The sequence below is a fragment of the Anomalospiza imberbis genome, chromosome 2 (assembly GCF_031753505.1).
Source record: "Anomalospiza imberbis isolate Cuckoo-Finch-1a 21T00152 chromosome 2, ASM3175350v1, whole genome shotgun sequence".
Lineage (NCBI taxonomy): Eukaryota > Metazoa > Chordata > Aves > Passeriformes > Viduidae > Anomalospiza > Anomalospiza imberbis.
The window spans coordinates 35,394,367-35,413,774 of NC_089682.1; the positions used below are offsets into that span (position 1 = coordinate 35,394,367).

The 19,408-nt window shown below is 50.8% G+C and overlaps 1 protein-coding gene across 2 annotated transcripts in view; it reads left to right on the forward strand.

The window, feature by feature from the left end:
* IGSF3 (immunoglobulin superfamily member 3) overlaps positions 1-19,408 on the forward strand; it is a 91,583-nt gene that overhangs the window by 59,918 nt on the left and 12,257 nt on the right. Inside the window, exons 3-6 of one of the 2 annotated variants that reach the window (XM_068180547.1) lie at positions 40-450; positions 1,218-1,607; positions 3,307-3,708; positions 7,196-7,600. In XM_068180547.1, coding sequence (XP_068036648.1) covers positions 40-450; positions 1,218-1,607; positions 3,307-3,708; positions 7,196-7,600 — 1,608 coding nt within the window. The remainder of the gene's footprint in view (positions 1-39; positions 451-1,217; positions 1,608-3,306; positions 3,709-7,195; positions 7,601-19,408) is intronic. The other variant, XM_068180549.1, reaches the window with a different exon arrangement.

The following is a 19,408-nucleotide window of genomic DNA, read 5'->3' on the forward strand; positions in this document are numbered from 1 at the left end:
TTGCTAACTCTGTGCTGTTTCTGTCCTGCTCTGCTGCAGTGATCCCGGACTCGCTGCGGGTGACAGCCATCCCGCAGACGCTGAACAAGGTGGAGCACGACTCCCTGGAGCTGAAGTGTGAGGTGTCCAAGAGCACAGTCCAGCACAGCCACGTCTCCATCGCGTGGTACCGGCAGCGAGGCAGCGAGGCGCCCGTCGAGATCATCTCCCTCAGCCGCGACTTCGTCCTGCGGGCAGGCAGCGCCTACGCCCAGCGACAGGCCACGGGTGACGTGCGCTTGGACAAAGTTGGGGAGACCACCTCCAAGCTCACCATCTACAACCTCCACCCGTCAGACCAGGGCGAGTTTTACTGCGAGGCAGCAGAGTGGATCCAGGACCCGGACGATTCTTGGTATGCCATGACCCGCAAGCGCTCCCAGGGCACCATCGTCAACGTGCAAGCCACTGGTCAGTGTCTCCTCTGCCTCTTCTCCCTTGGCTGGGCAGTGGGAGGAGATGGAAAATGGGACTGTGCCGTGTTAGGTGGCTGGGGTTCAGCTCCCTGCTTTGCCATGTGCCCCACTTGGGGGGCTGCTGGCAGGGTGAAACAGGGCAAAGGAGGGCCCAGGCACTGCCTGAAGCCAAGGGAAGTGTCAGCAAAGGGCACCAAGGGGGCTTGGATGGCAGACCCTGTCTCCTGACATGGTCAGGGATGTGGGGCTGGCACAGAAGCCAAAACATACATCTTAAGCACTTCATGCTAGCTCAAACAGTGAGGATTTTGGTGAGTTAGGAGGTAAGAGTGATACAGCAGGGAATAAAACTAAAAATTTCAGCAAGCGCTTTCGTATCACAGAAGGTCCATTTACAAGTCAAAATTATTCTCCTAGCACCTAGGACAGGTTCCTGCTAAGGATCTAAAGACCCAGCTGAGCTCTTTGTTCCTGTCAGATGTCCCCAAAGGTTCTGCCTCTTGACTCTGGCTGAGCAGGGTGGGAGTAGGACTGAGGAAGCCTTTGCTTGCTCTTTGCTTGATGGGCAAGAAGGTGCCTCTATGGCAGCACAACCCATCTGGTCTCCCACAGCAAAAACAAGTCCCTAACCTTTTTACCTCTGGATGTACTTGTCTGAGGGATATTGGCTATGCAGGGAGTAGCAAGTTGTGAATACCTGACATGGAGTATACTGACTCTCCTGATGGGCTTTGCCATCCTGACATGAATCTCTCTCCCCAGACAAGGAGTTCAGTGTCCGGCTGGAGACGGAGAAGCGGATATACATCGTGGGCGAGCCGGTGGAGTTCCGCTGCATCCTGGAGGCACAGAACGTCCCCGACCGCTACTTCTCCATCTCCTGGGCCTTCAACAGCTCCCTCATCGCCAGTCTGGGACCCAACGCTGTGCCGGTGCTCAACAACGAGTTTGCTCAGCGTGAGGCCCTGGGCCAGCTCAAGGTGGCCAAAGAAAGCGACAACGTTTTTGTGCTGAAGATCTACCGCCTGCGCCTGGAGGACAGCGGCAAGTACAACTGCCGTGTGACCGAGCGGGAGAAGACCGTGACAGGAGACTTCATCGACAAGGAGAGCAAGCGGCCAAAGAACATCCCCATCACTGTCATGCCACTCAGTAAGTAGAGGCGTGCCCATTCCCTCCTGAGGGCATTGCTGTACTGGGCAGGTAGCTGGGAAAGATGTGATGTGCCCAGACCACAGCAGTACAGGAGAGGGAGGATAGGAGTTCACATGCTCTTCGGGCTTGGAATCCCAACTGGCAAGAGGTATTTCTGTTGTTGGGAAGGGGATGAAGAGGAGGGATGTGTGTCAGGTTCATAGGTGGGGAGTCATGCCCCCACCTTGGTAATGACACCAAGCTGGCCATTCGTTCTTGAGCTGAAGGTACATGTGACAGCCTCTGACTTGCTCCTCACGCCTCGATCTTGGCCTTGCTCTGTAGGGAGCTGGGTGCTCTGTAAAGTACTCAGCAGGCATAGCAGGAAAACCAGCTTGGCCTTGGTTTATCATAGGAGCTGCTAGGTTCCTGCAGGCTGTTATGAGATGGTGATGCAGTTGTCTTGCAAGACAGCTGTACTGGAAGAATCCAGGTGTGCTCCTTGAGCCCCAGTGTTCTTCAGCATGGAGCTCTGTCCTGGTCACTATGTGTCAGCTAGCTCTGGTGAAAACAACTGGAGGCTTGCCTTAGATGTCTTTTATATTTGTGAGATAAACATGGTAAATACAGAAATAACAGGTTGAGAGGAGAGATTCCACTGACTGATTCCTTGTTTTGATCTCTGAAACCCTGGTAGCCATGACATGGTGAACCTTGCATGGGTTGCCCAGGCTACCATGGCATTGGGCTTGGACCAAGCAGAGGGTAGCTGTAAGAGGATTTTGTGCTATATTGGCCTCTTATCTCCTAGATTTGTAGGGAAATGCAGCCCTTTCCTCTAGCTTTTTTCCCCCTCCTCATTTCTCCAAAAGAAATTCTATTTCTTTTTTCTCCTACTGATATTTGGTCTCATTTGTTTGGCTTTGAAAACCTCTCTAGCTAGAAATCTTGCACTGGACAAATTTCTAAAATGTATTGTTTCTAGATCCAGCCACCTTTCAGACAGATTTGATTCTTGCCTTTGATAAATCACCAGCTGTAGGAACAAATGGGATGATTTTTTTTAAGGGTGCTAAGTGTCCATAACTGTGATGGAAGGCAGCAGGAGTAACCTCAGTACCCCAGCACTCCATATCTCTGAAAAACCAGCCACAAAGCCTTACACCTCTGGGAAGCTCAAGATACCAGATTTTTTTTTGAACGTTACCAAAGAGTGATAGCTACCTATAGTGTCATGAACAGTGGGAGTTTGGGAGAGCTTCTCCCAGAAGGTGTTGGCAGGAATGGATGTGGCAAGATGGTGATCAGGATGACGTGAATTGAAAAAGCCACAGGGTGCTGGAAGCTTTTTTTTTTTGGCAGAGCCAGTCGCACGCAGTGCATATTTTAGCAACAGAAATACCCTCAAGTTTTGCTGAGATCCCATCCCGGACCTGTGACCAGAAGACACGGCAATGTCTCCTGAGCCGTAGGCAGAGATTTCTCCCAGCTTTGGCCTACACCTGCCTTGAGTGTGCAAGTCACCAGGAGCAGCTCGCTGCCCACCAGCTGTTTTTGGATGTGGTCACGCATGAGGTTAAGACGTGCCTGGACCCAAATGTGTGGGCAGTTTCCTGCACCTGGTGGAAAGCGTCTCTGGCCAGCAGCATCCTTCTTGCAGCCCAAGCAGTGGCGAGTGTGTATCATCTCCCCTGTGTGTATGCGTTTCTCTCCTTAGAGACCAGCATCTCCTTGGAGATAATCAACAACGCCACCAATGTCTTGGAGGGGGAGAGCCTGCGTTTTGGCTGCAACGTGCGCTCGGGATTCGGGCCCCAGAGCCGCCTCTCGGTCGCCTGGCAGCTGGTGGACAAGCTGAACCGGCGCAGCGAAATTGTGCGTCTGGACCGGGAGGGCACCCTGCACCCCGGCCCCGCCTACGCGGAGCGCAGCAGCTATGGGGGCATCCAGGTGGAGCAGGTGCGGCCCGGCTCCTTCACCCTGGAGATCTTCAACAGCGTCAAGGCGGACGAAGGCCACTATGAGTGCCGGGTGGCCGAGTGGACACGGACACTGGATGGGGAGTGGCAGATGGTTGGGGAGCGGCACACGAGCACCCCGGTGTCCATCACTGCTCTGGGTGAGTACTTGAGGCGTGGGGGGCCCTGGGGCCACGGTCCCCCATGTGCCTGGCCGTCCCCCAGGAGGTCACCTGCAGATCACTGAGGCTGTTCTCAGCGCTCCTGCCTTTGCTTGCCAGCAAAATGGAAGCACCCAGCAGCCTGCCCACAGCTCCTCGTAGGTTGGTGCAAAATGCCTGCATGCGCCCTTGTGTGTGGGGGCAAAGTCTGAGGGGTGGCTGTGGCAGGAGCAGAGCAGGGAATGGCTGAGAGGAATAGGCCTTCCAGTGTCCTTCAGAGGAGAGACGCTGCCAGTTCCATGATGTGTGCTTCCAGTACTGGAGCTGGGTTTTGGTCAGAGTAGTGGTGGTGCTCCACTGGCAACCCATGGACATCGAAGCCTCCTTGTCTGCCCTACGTAAACCTTACTTCTGCCTACACCAGATCAGGAGTGTAGAATGCTGGGCATCTGTTGGCCCAAAAAGCAGAAATGGTGGGCATCTCTGACAGAAAGTGTGAGTCAGGAATGGTCCTCGCTGCTTCTGCAGGGAGGCACTGAGGTGCTGGCCCAGAACCACAATGTTGTCCATGACCAAAGTAAACCAGTACCTTGGATCATTTGCAGCTGGTGCTCTGCTCTGCCAAGGGGTTCCTCTGTTCCAACACAGTGAAACCACATCAGTTTAGGAGAGGGCAGGTAGGGAGTTTGACATTGTGCATGGATTGTGAGTTACTTTGGTCCTCTTGGGCTGGTTCCAAAAGTGATCTGCAGAAGGCTGAAGAAGGGATGACTGCTTCTCTGAGGCCACTGATTTTCAGAATGCCAAGGCTAAGATAATCAGGGAGCTCTATTGAAAGGTTGAGATAGGAATTTTGGCAGGAGGGTGGGGATTGTGTGGCTCTTATTGGTACTCTGAATATTAATCTTAAGCTTTGACAAGATGTGTGTGAGACCAGACTTCAAAGTCGTATTGTATTCTGATGAAAATCTTGCCTTTTTCCTCCTTTCCTCTCCTTTACTTTTGACCTCCTTTCAGAGTCTGTTTTGTCTGGAGTTAGAAATCTTTTCTGTGTGGCTTCCAAAAGCAGGCGAGGGTGTTCTTTTGTAAAGAACGAAAGGAAGATTCTCATCTAGTTTCAATGGTGTCTTCCTCATGAGGTCAGCAGCATTTGGCCTGCTACAAGTCCCAGGTGTCAGCCCTTCCCTTTACTCTGCCACTTCTAAAAGTCTTGAGATTAAGCAATGAGATTTTAAAATGTGTCACTTCTACTCTTCTTAAAATTTAAGACACTCAGAAGTGCACAGCAGTTCCAGAAGATTTGATGGAAAGGTTGTCCCACCTCCTCCGCTCCTCAGTCACCGGCTGTTGAGCATGTTCTGTCTGGTCTTAAGAGATTCCTAGGTCTCTTTAACTAGCAAAGCTGAAGTACCTCATAAAAATACAGTAGAGAAACTATTGAGTATTGTTTTGCTTCTGAATCTGGTAATTTTTTTGTTCAGCTTCATGTTTTTGAAATATCCGAGAAACTCAAATTCAGGGTACTAAGAAAAAGCAGGAGAGGTTTATGGCTTCAGAAACTGCTGTTCTAAAAAAAATGCAAAAATTTAGTGACACATTTCAAGTTAAGGTCTCACTGTTTGCCAGCCTGCCAGGGTAAGAAACTCTTTAGCTGATGATGTTCAAACCCATAAATCTAACCACAGGGTGGTTCAGAAACAACAGCCAGAAGAGAGAGATGTGCTGGCAGAAGAGACCAGATGTTCCTGAACTTCTGAGGCTCTTGAGTGCGTGGCATGGATTTAAATCTCAGTCTGGCCACGGAAGGAGGGGTTGAGGGAGTGGTGTATTTTTGTAGGGAGGTTTTACAGAAAATCAGTCCACTTTTATGCTTTTTGTACCAAGTCCCAAAGGAAGAAGGGCTTGTGTTTGTTAACTTAAGTGCCATGACCATGTTGACGGAGTTGAATACCTTAGAAACACACCTGGCTTCTGCATGACTTCATGAAGCTTCCTTGCTCAGACCAACTGGAGGGTAAACTTGATGAAATCAGCTGGTCTTGGTGGAATTAAGTTGGCTTTCTAGGGCCTTCTCTGGTTCAGTTTCTCTGAGCTGGGCCCGGTAACACACTTACTGGTGCAGGAGGGCTGCTGCAGGGTCTGAAGGTCAGGGCTTATATGGGGCTGAGATGCAGCAGCTCTGCAGGGAGGCAGCCTGTGTCTCACACTGCCCTCCTGGGTAATCACTGAACATGCTGTGAGAGGCTTTAATCCTGAAGATTGACCTGTTTTCTCAGTAATTACACATCCCGGAGCTCTGGCATGGTGACGCCATGGGCTTGTGGAGGCACTTGCTGGAAGTGTGCACATTTGGAGGGCTCCATGCTGTGCCTGGTCTGCCTGCAGCAGCAGGGAGCTCCTGGCTCATCTTTTTGAGCCAGTGGCAGGCTGAAGCTCCATGCTGATCCAGAAGATGTTCCTTTTTTGACTGGGCACTGTCTGGGGTCTCCTCAAGCAGTGGCAGCTCTGCTGTGAGCTGGGGTGGTCAGCACTGCAGGGAGAGGGGGAAGTGTCAGCCCATATGGGACACCCCGTGCAGCTTCTGAGGCGGGGAGCGCTTCTTGGAGACGTTGGCAAAAGAAAACAAGGTCCCTGCTAAGTCTGCTGGCCACACTGAAGTGATTGGAAGAGAAGAAAATGTTTCTCTCTGCAGCTTGGAGCAAATGAGCAGTGGAAATACTCTGCCTGAATATTTAAGCCTGACTGGCTAACTGGAATATGTTACCTTTTAATTACTAATAGACTGCTGATTTCAGCTCCTCTAAACAAACAGAGTGCTGGGGATAGACAAGTCAAAACGTATTGACCAGCTTGCAGAGTGGCAGACACATGAGAATAACTGCATAAAGCTGTCCTGGAATTGTGATCTGGAAGAGACCAAAAGCTGTGTGAAGAACAGGAGCAACCAGCTTCTCTTTCAGTTTGCTTCCATCCTTGGGTTTTGTAACCATTGCCACCTCTACGATGCATGTTTTGAAGGCTGCTACCTCTTGCTTTCTTGATTCTTCCTCAAGCTGCAGCAGCCAGATGCAGACCTGGGTTGGGGGACAGGGTGGGACGCCCTGCCCAAGAGGTGGATGTGAATCCCAGGGCGCTGGTAGCTGCTCTGCCAGGTGCTGCTCCCTTGCCATTGTGCTGCTGCATTTCCATACAGGGTTTTGGCAGCCTGCAGAGGCTGTGTCTCAGGGGATCTCGCTCCTCTGGGCAAAAATCAAGGGCAATCCTGCTATGGCTGCAGCCCGTGCTCACTCAGGCAGTCACTGCTGCTCAGGCAGTCACCACTTGTGTGTTTTTGCCTCTGCTTTTCGCCTCACTTAGCCATACCAAATGAGAAGCTGACACAACTCGAGTGGCTGATCACACCACTGGATGACCCCTCTGGCTTTTGCATGCTGACAGCAGGGCTCCATAGACAGGTGTCTCAAAGCCCTCTCCTCTCTTCCCACAGAGGCCGGATTTGCTGTCACCGCCATCTCCCGCACCCCGGGGGTGACCTACAATGAGTCCTTCGACCTCCAGTGCATCATCAAGCCCCACTACCCGTCGTGGGTGCCGGTGTCGGTGACGTGGCGCTTCCAGCCGGCGGGCAGCACCGAGTTCCACGATCTGGTCACCTTCACGCGCGACGGCGGGGTCCAGTGGGGCGACCGGGCCGCTGCCTTCCGGACCCGCACCGCCATCGAGAAGGCCGAGTCCAGCAACAACGTGCGCCTGAGCATCAGCAGGGCCAGCGACACCGAGGCTGGCAAGTACCAGTGCGTGGCCGAGCTCTGGAGGAAGAACTACAACAGCAGCTGGACGAGGCTGGCGGACAGGACCTCCAACCTGCTGGAAATCAGGGTCCTGCGGCCAGGTGAGTGCCAAGGGCGTGTGGTGGGGCTTGAGGGGCGTGTTGGGGGTGCGGGGTATATGCTGGTGCTGCAGAGGTCTCCCCTGAGGTAAGACTGCTCTTGTGGCAGTGACTGATGTTTCTCACTTGTAAGCTGGGTCAGCTCTTCCACTGTGATTATGCTGGAGCTCCTTTATCCACCTTTGGGGAAGTGGGTCCTCTCTTTGCCTCTTGTATGCTGTTCCTGGGGTTTTCTTCTGGGAAGTGAGGTGGCTGAGCTCAGTCCAGTCTCTGGAGTGTTCCTGTGAGACAGAGGTGGTATTCAGATTGCCACCTCCATTTGTCAGGACAGACTCTGAAAAGAGAGGAGAAGAATGGGGCAAACAGGATCAAAGAGGGAGATGTGTTCCCACCAAAGCTGCATGTGTGCCATAGGTGGGGTGCTGCATCTCTCATTCTGCTGGAGGCACCTTCAAAAACAGATGGTGATCAAAGAACCTGATTTTTATCCTCACCAGAAATTGAGCCCTTTTGGTTGAAAGTCTCCATGGCCATGGGTGCCCACACAGAGTGTGCAGCAGATAAGCAGCAGGGACCTGGTGTGGCAGGGGCAATCAGAAAACCTACAAGGTGCTGTCCCTGTACAGCCACTGGAGTGAGTGAGGGGCCCTCTGTAAGCCTTGTCACTGATATTTTGGTGGTATCCCTATTGTGCATGAACAGTGCAAATATGTGGCCATGGTAGCTGTGGGCTGTTGCTGAGCTGAATGGTGTATTGCTGTCTTGGCCTTAGGGATGGAATTGGTGTTTGGAGTGAAGCTTTTAACACCTTCAAGACTGTTGGCTCAGGTTCTTGCTGCATGTGAGTTCTCCTTTTGTGTTCCTGTGCAGAAGGACTCCTTCCTAGGGTCTCTACTGGTTGGGCTTTATGTTTTCCCCATCAATATCCCTCTTCATACTCCTTCCACCTTCCCCAACCCTGTCTTTAGACAACTCAGGGGATGCTGTGAGCTCGAGCCACCTTATGAGCTTTTCATCATTTTTCTTCCTTCTCTCTCCCTTGCCTTCATCTCCAGGTTAATCTTCTCCATTTATCTTGATTATGCTGCCTTGTAATACATGTTTTACTGCTTGCAAGGTCGAGTTGGTGATGTTCATCATTTTAGCTTACTTCCTTAGGAAGCAGTGTTGAATGGACGTGGTCCCTGGAGTAGCATGCTTCTTCACAGCCCTGTGTATGCATATCTGTGTGTGCGACAGAGAGGGAAAGAGAAATCCTTGATAACAGCTTCAGGAAGAGAGCCTGTGTGTCACAGCTCAGGGTGGCAGGCAGCTCAGTTAAACCATGCTCTGGCAGCCTGTTCTTTACTGGAGCAGTAACACTCAAGTGATGCCTTAACAGAACAAGTTGTCCAGGTCTCCATGGTTTTTACCTCTCCTTGTCTCCCAGCTGCTCAGCAAACAACTGCAAAATAAATCTTAGCTGTCAGTTCAGTGAGCCCTGCATAATGTTTGAGGCTTTATGGCTCACAAGTGGGGATGGAAGAGAAGAGGAACTCCTCAGAGCTCTCCCAGCACCATGGCTGTACCCTCTCTGTGTTTTGTTACTGTGTCCCAGGCAGCCTCTGGGAGCGGGTACTTGATGTTCTCCATGAATGAAATGTTGGCAGTCAGACCAGGGACTGCTCTGGTTCTCTCTGGTTTTGCAGGTGGCAGAGGGTTGTATTGTGTCATTCCTGGATGATCTCCAGAGATGATCCAGGATGATATGGGAGACACCTTCCCCAGACACTTCTGAATGAATGTCCTAGGGCCCTCCCAGTCAAACCTGCGCTGATGAAGTGGGTGCTGGTTTTCAGATAAATATCCAAGGCTTCTCCAAAAGGGGTCATTCGGGACCCCAAAACGATTAAACAGCTGAGAGAGCTGTCTGTCTACTTCTGTTCCACTAGTCACTAGTTATCTGAGGTGAGTTCAGTTTGCTGTTTGGTGTCTCAGTCCTAGCCTTTGCCATTAGCCATGGCTGTCTGCCTTGACCCATATGCTTGGGGTGACCTATCTCCACTACCAGTCCACTAAGGGACATCATAAAGAAGGCTTGTCTGGAGGTGTTTTGGCAAATGGAGCCAGCATGTGTTTCTAGACTGTAAGTTAATGTGGGGATTCTAGTTCCCTCTACAGCCCCTGCTCCCTGTTTGAGTGACCTTTCTATTTGACAGGTTCCAGGTGCAGACATGGAAGTCAGTATATGTCAGCCTTTGAAGTGTGTTGAGGAGAGAAAGGTAAATTAGTGGCAGCCTCCTTGCTTTGTGAAATCTGAGAAGAAATGAGCAGTATTTTGAGAAATGAAACATGTAGGGGCTGAAGGAGGGAGCAAGGAAGGCAGGCAACGGCAGCATTAACCCAATACAAGGATTAATTACCTCTGAGTACAAGGCCTGCAGGCACAATGGCACAAGTCTCCTGCGTGGCAGCTGAGCCAGATTTGGCCTTTGAGAGTGACATTCCTGATCCCTTGGGATCTTTTTTGTTCTAAAGACTGGCAGTGTGAGGAAATTCCCTATTAAGGGTGCTGGCTGTGTGTGTGAGACGTTATAGAGAATTTAGGTATCATGTAAGTTCACCAGCAGTAGCACTGGGATCCACAGCTGCCTTTCCTGGCCTGCTGCTCAGTGTCATGCAAGCCTGCACACCTTGGGTTGAGAGCTCATGTGTGCTTTACAGGGACAGAGACCTGCACTGCTTTAGGGCCACTGCTGAGTTTTAATCTATAGGCTGGGGCAGAAATCCAGGCTGGTGTGGAGGGCTGTTAGACAGGACTGGAGACCAGACTGACTCTTTAATTTCCCTACAATGCAGTGCTCTCCTTTTTACTTCCATCTCTCAAGATGCCTGTTGTTTGTTTCTTGGTGAGCCCTTGTTGCAGCAGAGGGAGAAGAATAATAAAAGTACATCTCAGTTCCCACCAGCTGCTTCCCTGAAGCCAAAGCTGGCAGGAGACCATGCACAGTAGTGCAGCCTGAACTAGAAGTGAGCCTCGAGTGCAGGAGTGGAGATTTCTTTTGTGTTTGGGGCTCCCCTTCTGCTGCAGTATCTGGCCTGCGTCTGGAAACCTGGGTCTTTCATCCCCAAGGCCATCATCCCTTTCCCCTGAGGGTTCACCACCTTTTTCCCATCTAGAGACACTGCTTTGCCTTGCCCCTTTCCAGGTTGAGAAGAGCAGCCATCATGCAAGACTTAGTGGGCTGATATTTGAGAGATCCATCAGGATTAGCTGTGTCCTGTCCTTGGAGAGGACATGTGTGGTGGTTCCCTGGCACTTACAGTTTCCTTGGGTTTTAGGGGAGGCAGAGGTACCTTTTAGGGGAAGCAGGTGGTTCCTTTTGAATCCAAGTGACCCTGGAAGCCTTTGGATTCAGGCTGAGCTCTCAGTGCTCACACTGAGATGCCAGCTGACCTCACTGTTCCCTGCCTCGCACAGCATGGAGGGAAAACAGCACTTGGGCTCTGGGACCTGCCTGAGGGAAGGAAGGTGGTAGATAGGTTCAGACAGGTCAAGGGGAAGACCCAAGGGCTGTCAGGCAGGCTCTGTTCCCGTCTCCTCCTTGGATCTTGCTTCTCCCTGCCAGGTGTCCAGGGATGAGACAGCAGGCGCTGTCTGGGAGCAGTGCGTGTCCGTGTGGTCTGCAGGACTCAGACAAGGGCAGCAGACAATGCACCACGGGGGCCGTGCTGCAATCTGGGCAGGCTTGGGTGTCTGCAGAGTGCTCTCTCTTTTGGCAAGGAGGCTTGGGGCAGATTTGTGCTCGTGTATTAAATTGCCATTGTCATTGTGTGTGTTACTGCACTTACCATTCTCCTGCAGCGCAGATCAGGGGGTGATTCAGAAAAGTCCTGGGCTCTGAGTGCTGGAGAGTGTATCTGGCAACAGCAGAATAAGAAAGCAGGGCTTTCACACAACACCCCCACCCTCAGAGCACCTTCTCACCCCTTTCATACTCATGCACTTCCCCATTCAGCTCCCCACCCCTCCATCCTTGTGTTGTTCTTTGTCCTGTTCCTTTGTGACTAAATCTGGACCGGGTGCTCAGGGAGAAGCTGCATTCACCTCTATAAATCTGTCCTCTTGCTGCTGGGATTTTGACAGTAATGAACATGGGAGGAGGGATAGCAGGGGATGATAACTGAGCAGATGCCAGGGGTGCTGGGCTCCTCACTGCTTTTTTGCAAGCCGGTCTACAGCAGATTGATTGACCTGGGAGCCGTCGAGCAAACAAGGCAGTCATGTTCTTCATTAGAACATTAATTAGCTTCCAGAGGCTTTCCAGGGGCTGCTTCTTAAAGTTTGCTTTATTAGAAGCTGTCAGGTTGAAACCATCATGGAGGAGGAGGATGGAGGCTCGTCACTGGCCTTAGAGGAGCTGGAGGTGGCTTCTTCCTGAACCTTACTTTAGGAGTGGAGTGAGCCAGAGCTGTGCTATCCCTGAAGCCCTGCATTCAGGTGGGTGCAGAGCCCTCTGCTACTTTTCTGCTCTCCACAGGAAACCAGAGAGTGTCTGTGCTGGGCTAGCAGTGGCCAGAGAAACCTAATTAGTGGAGAATGAAGGACTCTTACCTCTTTGTCCAAGCCCATCCATGGCAGCCACAGAGAGACTATTCAGTCTCATGCCCCTCCTTCTCTCTGAAGGCTCATTGAGCAGCCAAGCAGTGGATGGTTGTGACTGTGCAGGCTTAGGATGCTGGGAAGATAAGGAGGGCATGAGGCAGAGGAGAACTGGAAAAGGAGGCTGCTTTATAGCACACTTAATGCTGGGAGAGGAGGACTGATTTTCAAATAATTAACTACCAAGACATTTGTGGAGTATAGTGAGAAGGTTTCCTTAACTCAGATATTTCTGTCAATGCCTTTATTCCATCTCATCTTAATTATTTTTAGTAATTTCAGTGTTTAAGGAATCCTCTCATGGATGGATGTAAAAGATGCCTTTTCTACTACAAGTGTCCAGTGGGATACTGACCACGCTCTTGAGTGGAGGCTCAAACAAGTGTTTTCAAAGGCCACAAAGTCTCTGCTTTAACCTGAAACTTCTTGCTTCTGCCAGCATCCAGCAATAAAATTAAGCAAGGAAAGTTAATGAGCTGGAAACTTCCTTACAGAAGTGAAGTCTGGAAACTGAAGTTTGCTGCTTGCTTGATCCCAGAGTGGTTTTGCTCTGTAGAACAGCACTGCTTCCCTGCTTACAGCTGCCTGCTCCATCTGGCAAATGGTTGTACTCCTCCTTGAGTGCTGAAGAGTTCCAGAAGAGCTCAGAAGAGAGGAGCCTGTTCCTCAGCAGCAGTGGCTGTGGTGCAGAGCAGCCTTCTCTTCCCTGTGTGCTCAGGGACTTGCTCCTTTCCCTTCACTGCCAGTGGGGTAAGACCTGCTGTTCTTCCTCAGAGCTGCTGCTCCTTCCTTCCAGCACACTGAACACATGAAATGAAGGGGCTCAGTGTTGCATGACCCAGAGCGGTCCCCTTTGCCCTGGGGAGCTCTGTTGCCCCACTTGCCAGGTCCTCTGGGACAGATTCTCCACTGAGACTTGCTGTCACCTCCTTGGCACAGTTATTTATCCCAGGCCAGCACCCCAGGTGCTTTTTCTCCATGATTAGCCATCACTCCCTCCTCCAAACATCCCTGTCCTCCTGGGTGTAAGCAGCAGGGGAGGGAGCTCATGCTGGAGGTGCTGCTGCATTTGTGATGCTGTACTGGGGATGGTGACACTGGCCTTGTGGGGTCAGAGCTGTGATTCATCTCTCCCTGCATTTGGTTTTCCTTCTGGGAGCGGTGCTGCTTGGCTCCTCTGCAGGTTTGCCTGTGAGAGCCTTCTGTAAGAGCCAGGTATGTTGAGCTGATTGCAGCCAGTAATGTTCAGGTTTTGTCTTGGGACTCCAGCCTGGAAAATACACCCAGGAGTGTGACCTGAGAAGTTGAACTTTAATTGGATGAAGCATCTTGGATGCATTTCACAAGGGTGAAGAGTGTGGGAATGCATCCTTGTACCTAGTGGGACCTGACTCAGCCTGCTCTGTGTGTGCCCACTGATCTTAGTGCAGGCAGTCTTTTTTTTCAGCCCTCCAACAAGACTGACAGTGCCAGGAGACCTGGGCCATATCCAGGATATGCTGCACTCTTCAGATTAGCTCTCTCCATGGTTACCTTTTAGGTCCAAATTTTTCACTTCCATTTCAGAGAACTCTCTGCTTCCTCTCTTTGATATCTCCTGAGCAGTTTTCCACTCCTGTTTGCAGCATGGATATACAAAACCACAGTGTCAGCCTGTTCACAGTCTGTGCACATGCACCTTCTTTGATGTTTTCGTGAACAGCTTCTCTCTCCCCACACAGTTTAGCTTCTCATTGATTCCCTGTTTGCTTTCCTTGGACTAAAATACTCTGCTGTGAGCAGTACTTAAGATGGTGTTCAGCTCTAAAGCTTTGTACCTCCTCCTGTCCTTGAAGATCTCAAAAGCAGAGTCAGCAGGGGCAGACCTTGAGGAAGAGGGAGACTGGTGATGAGCAGCTCTGCAGCAGGTTGACCACTCTTCTCCTTTCCCAGTCTCTGCATGGAGCCCCGGCTCCCCTTGAGGTGAGTGGCCTTGGGACCAGCAGGCTCAGTGCTGAAGCAGCACAATATTTCTCCTGCTGCATTCTCAGCCCTCCAGTCAGAGCACTGCCCAGCCCAGGGGTCCCTCCCTGTATGCCCCAGCAGCACCTTTGGCAGTCCACCCCTGTGCACGGCACCTACACCATTTTTCTGTGTTCTGTATCCTGAGGAATGCTTCTCCTGGCATGAGAAACTGCATGTTCTGACATTGGTCAAAGACTGATTCCTGGGTTCTCTGAACCTGAGATATGCTTCCTTACAGCAAAACGGCTACAAACATGCTGAACCTGTGGCTCAGGTTCTTTTATTTTAACATATGTATGTATACATAAAAGTTTTCTCTCAAGACCATCTTACTTTCTTAAATAGTCATTTGGGATGCTGCTACAGAAAATTACTGTAGCTTTCCTTGTCCCAATTAACAGAGAAGCAGGGAGTTCAGATGATAATGGATCTGTAGCCCATTATGCTGAAATATGTTCTCACTCCTTAAGAAGTTCAAGAATACCATTCCTTAAGAAATGACAGATGGCTCATTTCACTTGGTTGTTCTTCCAGCAGTAGTTGTATTCACTAGTTACAGAAGCAGCATCATCCATGAGCGTTTAGTTTTGGGGAAATGGTATCTTCAGCTGCAATTAAATGTTGCCATTCCCAGGACTTGGTAAAGTGGCTCCCAGGTGGGAAGTAAACCCCTGCAGGTGGAGCTGATCTGGCACTTTGCTGCACAGAAGGAGGTGATCCACATCCCCGATGTGGGCTGCTGGCTGCATGGTCCTGTCCCATTCCTTGTGCTGGCACAGGTGCTGCTGTGCACCAGCTCAGTTTAGTACACCTGCAGAAAGCTAGCCCAGTGGAAGGGAACAGGTAAAGGTGAGTGGAGTGAGCTAATGCTTGGATGAATTCAGCTGTGTCCTTCTCAGGGATCTTCTCTTTTCATGGAGAGCAGCACCTGACACTGGCAGGGCCGGTGCGGTCAGTATCCAAAAGATCTCCTGATCCTGCCTGAGGTCTGTCTGGAGAGCTTGCTCTCTGGATGGCAAGAAAATGACATTTCACACCACCCTAAGCAGCTCATCTCTGTCTGCCCAGCACTCAGATTTTCAGCAGGAGCTGCCAAAAATGCCCAAGTCAAGCACAGCATGTGTGGAAGTCAGCCCAGCACTACAGGGTGCAGTTGTGCTCTGAGTGTGCAACTGCACAAAACTGCCAAGTTGTTTTGTGAGGGAAGAAATATCTCAGGACATCCAGCCTCCAGCACGGCATGGGAGTTGGTGTGTGGTGCTGCTGTGTGTGTTACAACTTGCTCTTCAGGTGCATTTAATTACTTTTTTTTCCTAATTGACGGAGCACTCCTTTGTTTGAAATCTTCCTGACGAGGAGTTGATTAAATATTTCTGTATGTTATTTTTTTATTTCTTTATCCTCAGTGGCTGTAGCTTAGTACTGAATTTATCTTCCAGTGATCCTATCTCCATATTTTAATTTACAAGTGATCAGTGAGCTGTATATTGTTTTCTGACAGCAGGCACAACTCATGCTGGGAATCTTTTATTCCTCCCTCCCCTTCTCTCTCTCGTGCAGAACTTTTTATGTGCATTGCAGGGTTTTGCAGGAAAGTTTCTGGTTTTAGGTTTGTGAGGCATTTTGCTTTGGGGTACATTTGTTTTTTGCTGTTCTTTACACTGACATGGTTTCTGTTTCTTGGGGAAAGTCCTGTTTTCTCCAGGCCAGTGGTACATCCCAGCTGGTGGTCTCTGCCTTCGCCTTGGCTGGACCTGGGAGGCTGTGAGCTTCCCAGCTTTTTCCATCCTTGTCTTTTCTGTATGTGCTGACAGATGTATGGCTTCTGGGCTTTAAAGAGCCTTTCTGGGTCACACATGCATTCCTCCCTGAGGCCCCACTTGGTTACCTGCTGGTTTGTTAGCTGCTCCACAGGCTCCGGCATGGCTGCTAATGCCAGGCTGTTCCCTGGCCAAGCACATGTCCTTGTCACTGCCTGCAGTCTTCACATGCAGAGATGGACTTGACCCGCTCCCCCAGTGTTTGGTGGGTCTGCAGTCTGACTGTGCTGCTTTGAGGGAGGGGCAGGCCATGGGGCCACTTGTAGGTACTTTGGGATGATCAGACTTCTTGGGGCTGGAGCTGGTGGGGGTGCGGATGAGCAAGCGGAGCCACCATAGGGTTTGAGGAGAGGTGCCTGTTCTGCTTTGCCACAGCACCCTCTGGCACCATTTTGAGAGCATCAAACTCCACTCCCCAGGCTGCAGTAGCACAGTGTCCTTCAGTCCTGTGCCTGTGCGTGGGGCTGGGCGCTGGGCAGGGCTGTTGGACACGTAATGGCCAGCATGGACGTGCACAGCTACTTAAGTACCCGGCTGGTCTTGCTGCAGCAGCAGCAGCAGCTGTGTGGCTGGGGAGTGTCTGGGCTGCCTGCTGGGCCGTGGACTTTGCAGCAACTTGCTGAAAATGTTAAAATGCAGGTCACTTGGTGGTGTTCAGAGTCACAGGCTCAGCTCTTTTGTCCGACCACATGGGAGGGGGCTGAAGCTGGAAAGGGTTAACCCTCAGGAAAGGGTTAATGCTGCCTTTCCTTCCCACAGAGCTGCTCTCCTAGTAATTCAATCATGTCAGCCTGTTTGCAGGCAATAATTCATTGTTATAGGAACACTACAGTAAAGTGACAAGTTAATAATGGCAGTAATAATGGCAGGCAAAGTCTAATGCTATTTCCCTTTCTGCTGCTCCTGTTGCACCAGCAGCCTCCCATGTTGGCTAATGCAATTTGCAACCTCACTAATCCAGTTTCAGGAGGAATTGTGTTCAGTTAAAACAGAATAGCCCGAGTTGGGAGCTGTGCTTCGGTGTTCCTGCCTTCTCTGGGGAGGTTGCCCCAGTGCTGAAAGCCTTTGTCTTTACTTTGCTGTGATTTCTGTGCTGTGGTTAAGCTTACTGAGCACAGTCCTCCTAGGAGCATCTCATTTTCTTCCCTTCTGCAAATGCCTTTCTTCTGATGCCTCCTCTCCAAAAGGGCTTGCACATCTTTCCCTTTTGAACGTTGGTTTGATTTCAACTAATCTAATAAACGTGAGTCACCCAGCTCTCGCCATGCTGAATCAGTAGGCTGGCATGTACTTGCTTGACTCTGTTCAGTCATTAAAGCAGGAGTCCTTGCAGTGTCTGGGGAGGTGGAGGAGGATACTCAGCCCTGCTTTGTGGAAGGGAGAAAACCTGGCAGAGGTCTGAATGTTAGTACATGCCTAAGCCTGTGGCAGTAACCTGCACACTGGTCTCTTGAATCCCAGGCAAACGCCTTCCTGGAGGAATTCAGGTATGAAGTGCTTTTCAGGCCCTAGTGAGGGAAATGATGAAGCACTTCTGGGATGTGACCCCAGGCTGAGGGGATGGCTGAGTTTGTGCCAATGGCCTGGCCAGTGCCCTTCAGGGTTGTACGCTGAGCCTGCTGGGGAGAGAGGGCTTCCGTGTAGAAGTCACCGTGGGGCTGTGCTCCTGGAAAAGAATCTCTCCTGACTGGCCTGCTAAACTCACTGTATGGTGTTAAACCAGGGCTGGGCTCAGGTTGGGCTGGCCTCATTTCTGCTCCCCCTGCACACACACCTCAGCACAGTGAAATCTCGGTGGAAGCTTTTAAAATTAGGACATTTCTCTGGAAAACTTTTTGCAACATTTCATCAGTTCTTTCCAAGCAAAAGGGTTCTCTGGAGGAACTCTCCCCAGTGAGCAGCAGCCTCCAAAGTGGGACACTGCCTCCCTGCTGTGGTGACAGGGCTTTCTGGGGACTCTCTGGGATGGTGGTGGCCATCCTCCTGCCCACCCTTCTGTGCCACAGCTGGTGGTTGTTGCAGAGCTGGCTCCTTGCCCAGCAGATAGCCCCCTTCTCCTTTGCTGCAGGAGCAACATTCTGGGGTTTTGTATGGGGCTGTTTTGGGGAAACGGTATCTTCAGCTGCAATTAAACATTGCCATTCCCAGGACTTGGAAACAGTGGCTCCCAGGTGGGAAATAAACTCCTGCTGTTGTGTTTTCTTGCTGGCTACAAGGCAAAATGATGTAAGGTGTTTGAGAGGGAGTATCTTCTTATCACAGCATTTTTAGGTACAGGTTGCAAAGTGCTTTGCTAAAGGTAAGTGTTGTAACCCCAGCTTCATGATGATGAAACAGAGGGGAGGGAGCCAAGAGGCAGCAAGTCAGCAGAAAAACTGTGAATCACTTCACTGTCTCTGTCCTTCTCTGATGACTGCTCTCCCTTCCCCCATATTTTTGTATAAGTGTGCTTACCCCATGCACAGCTTGAGGAGATGGATTGCCTGCTTGATGGTGTGGAGAAAACATCTACTACTTATCAGCTTGTAGAGGATCAGGCTGTGTCATAGCCTGCTGTGGTTTTAAGGTGTGTCTGACCCAAGCTCCCAGCCAGAGGTGCAAGCTTTGAGGACCAAAAGCTGCCACAGGCATCTTGAGATAATGATAAAAAAACCTAAGAGATTTCTAACCATGACTTGTTGCCAGTGTAAATTGAAAGCCTTAATAGCATATGTAGGGCCAATTACAGTACATTAAGGTACAATATCCTCTTTACTGGCACTCTCCAGGGAGCCAGGAGACATTGTGGCAACAGGATTATGGTTTGCAGATGATATGCACGATAACTTCACCTAGACACAGGCACCTGTTCCTCTCACAGAGCAGATGTTCAGGAGGCTGTTAAGACAACATCAGCCTTTTGACAGCCAGCAGAAAATGCTGGGTAACTGTGTCTGTTCACACTTCTGTGCCCACCACCTCTGCTGTCTGACACAGGACTGGAGCAGCAGCCCTGCCCTGCCTCACCAAAACCCTAGCCCCTGGGGCACACCGGATCAACTCAGCTTTTGAAGGCCAAGCCCTTTCCTGGCTCTCTGCCCAGGCAAATGCTCAAGCCAGGAAAGGGAGTTTCCCCCTTGTCAGTTGGGCGAGGTTTCACTGGCTGGGTGCCTGGGGTGTCAGACTTCTTGCAACCTCACTGGTGCACCAGCAGCTACAGACATTTCCATATCATGGCAGCATCTTTAAACATGACCTGGCAAGGTGCACGTGGCATGGAGAGACTCAGTTTGCACTGGAATAGGCTTACCACCAGAATGGGAAGAGATGGATGAACTCCCTGGCATTGTATTGTACCATTCCCAT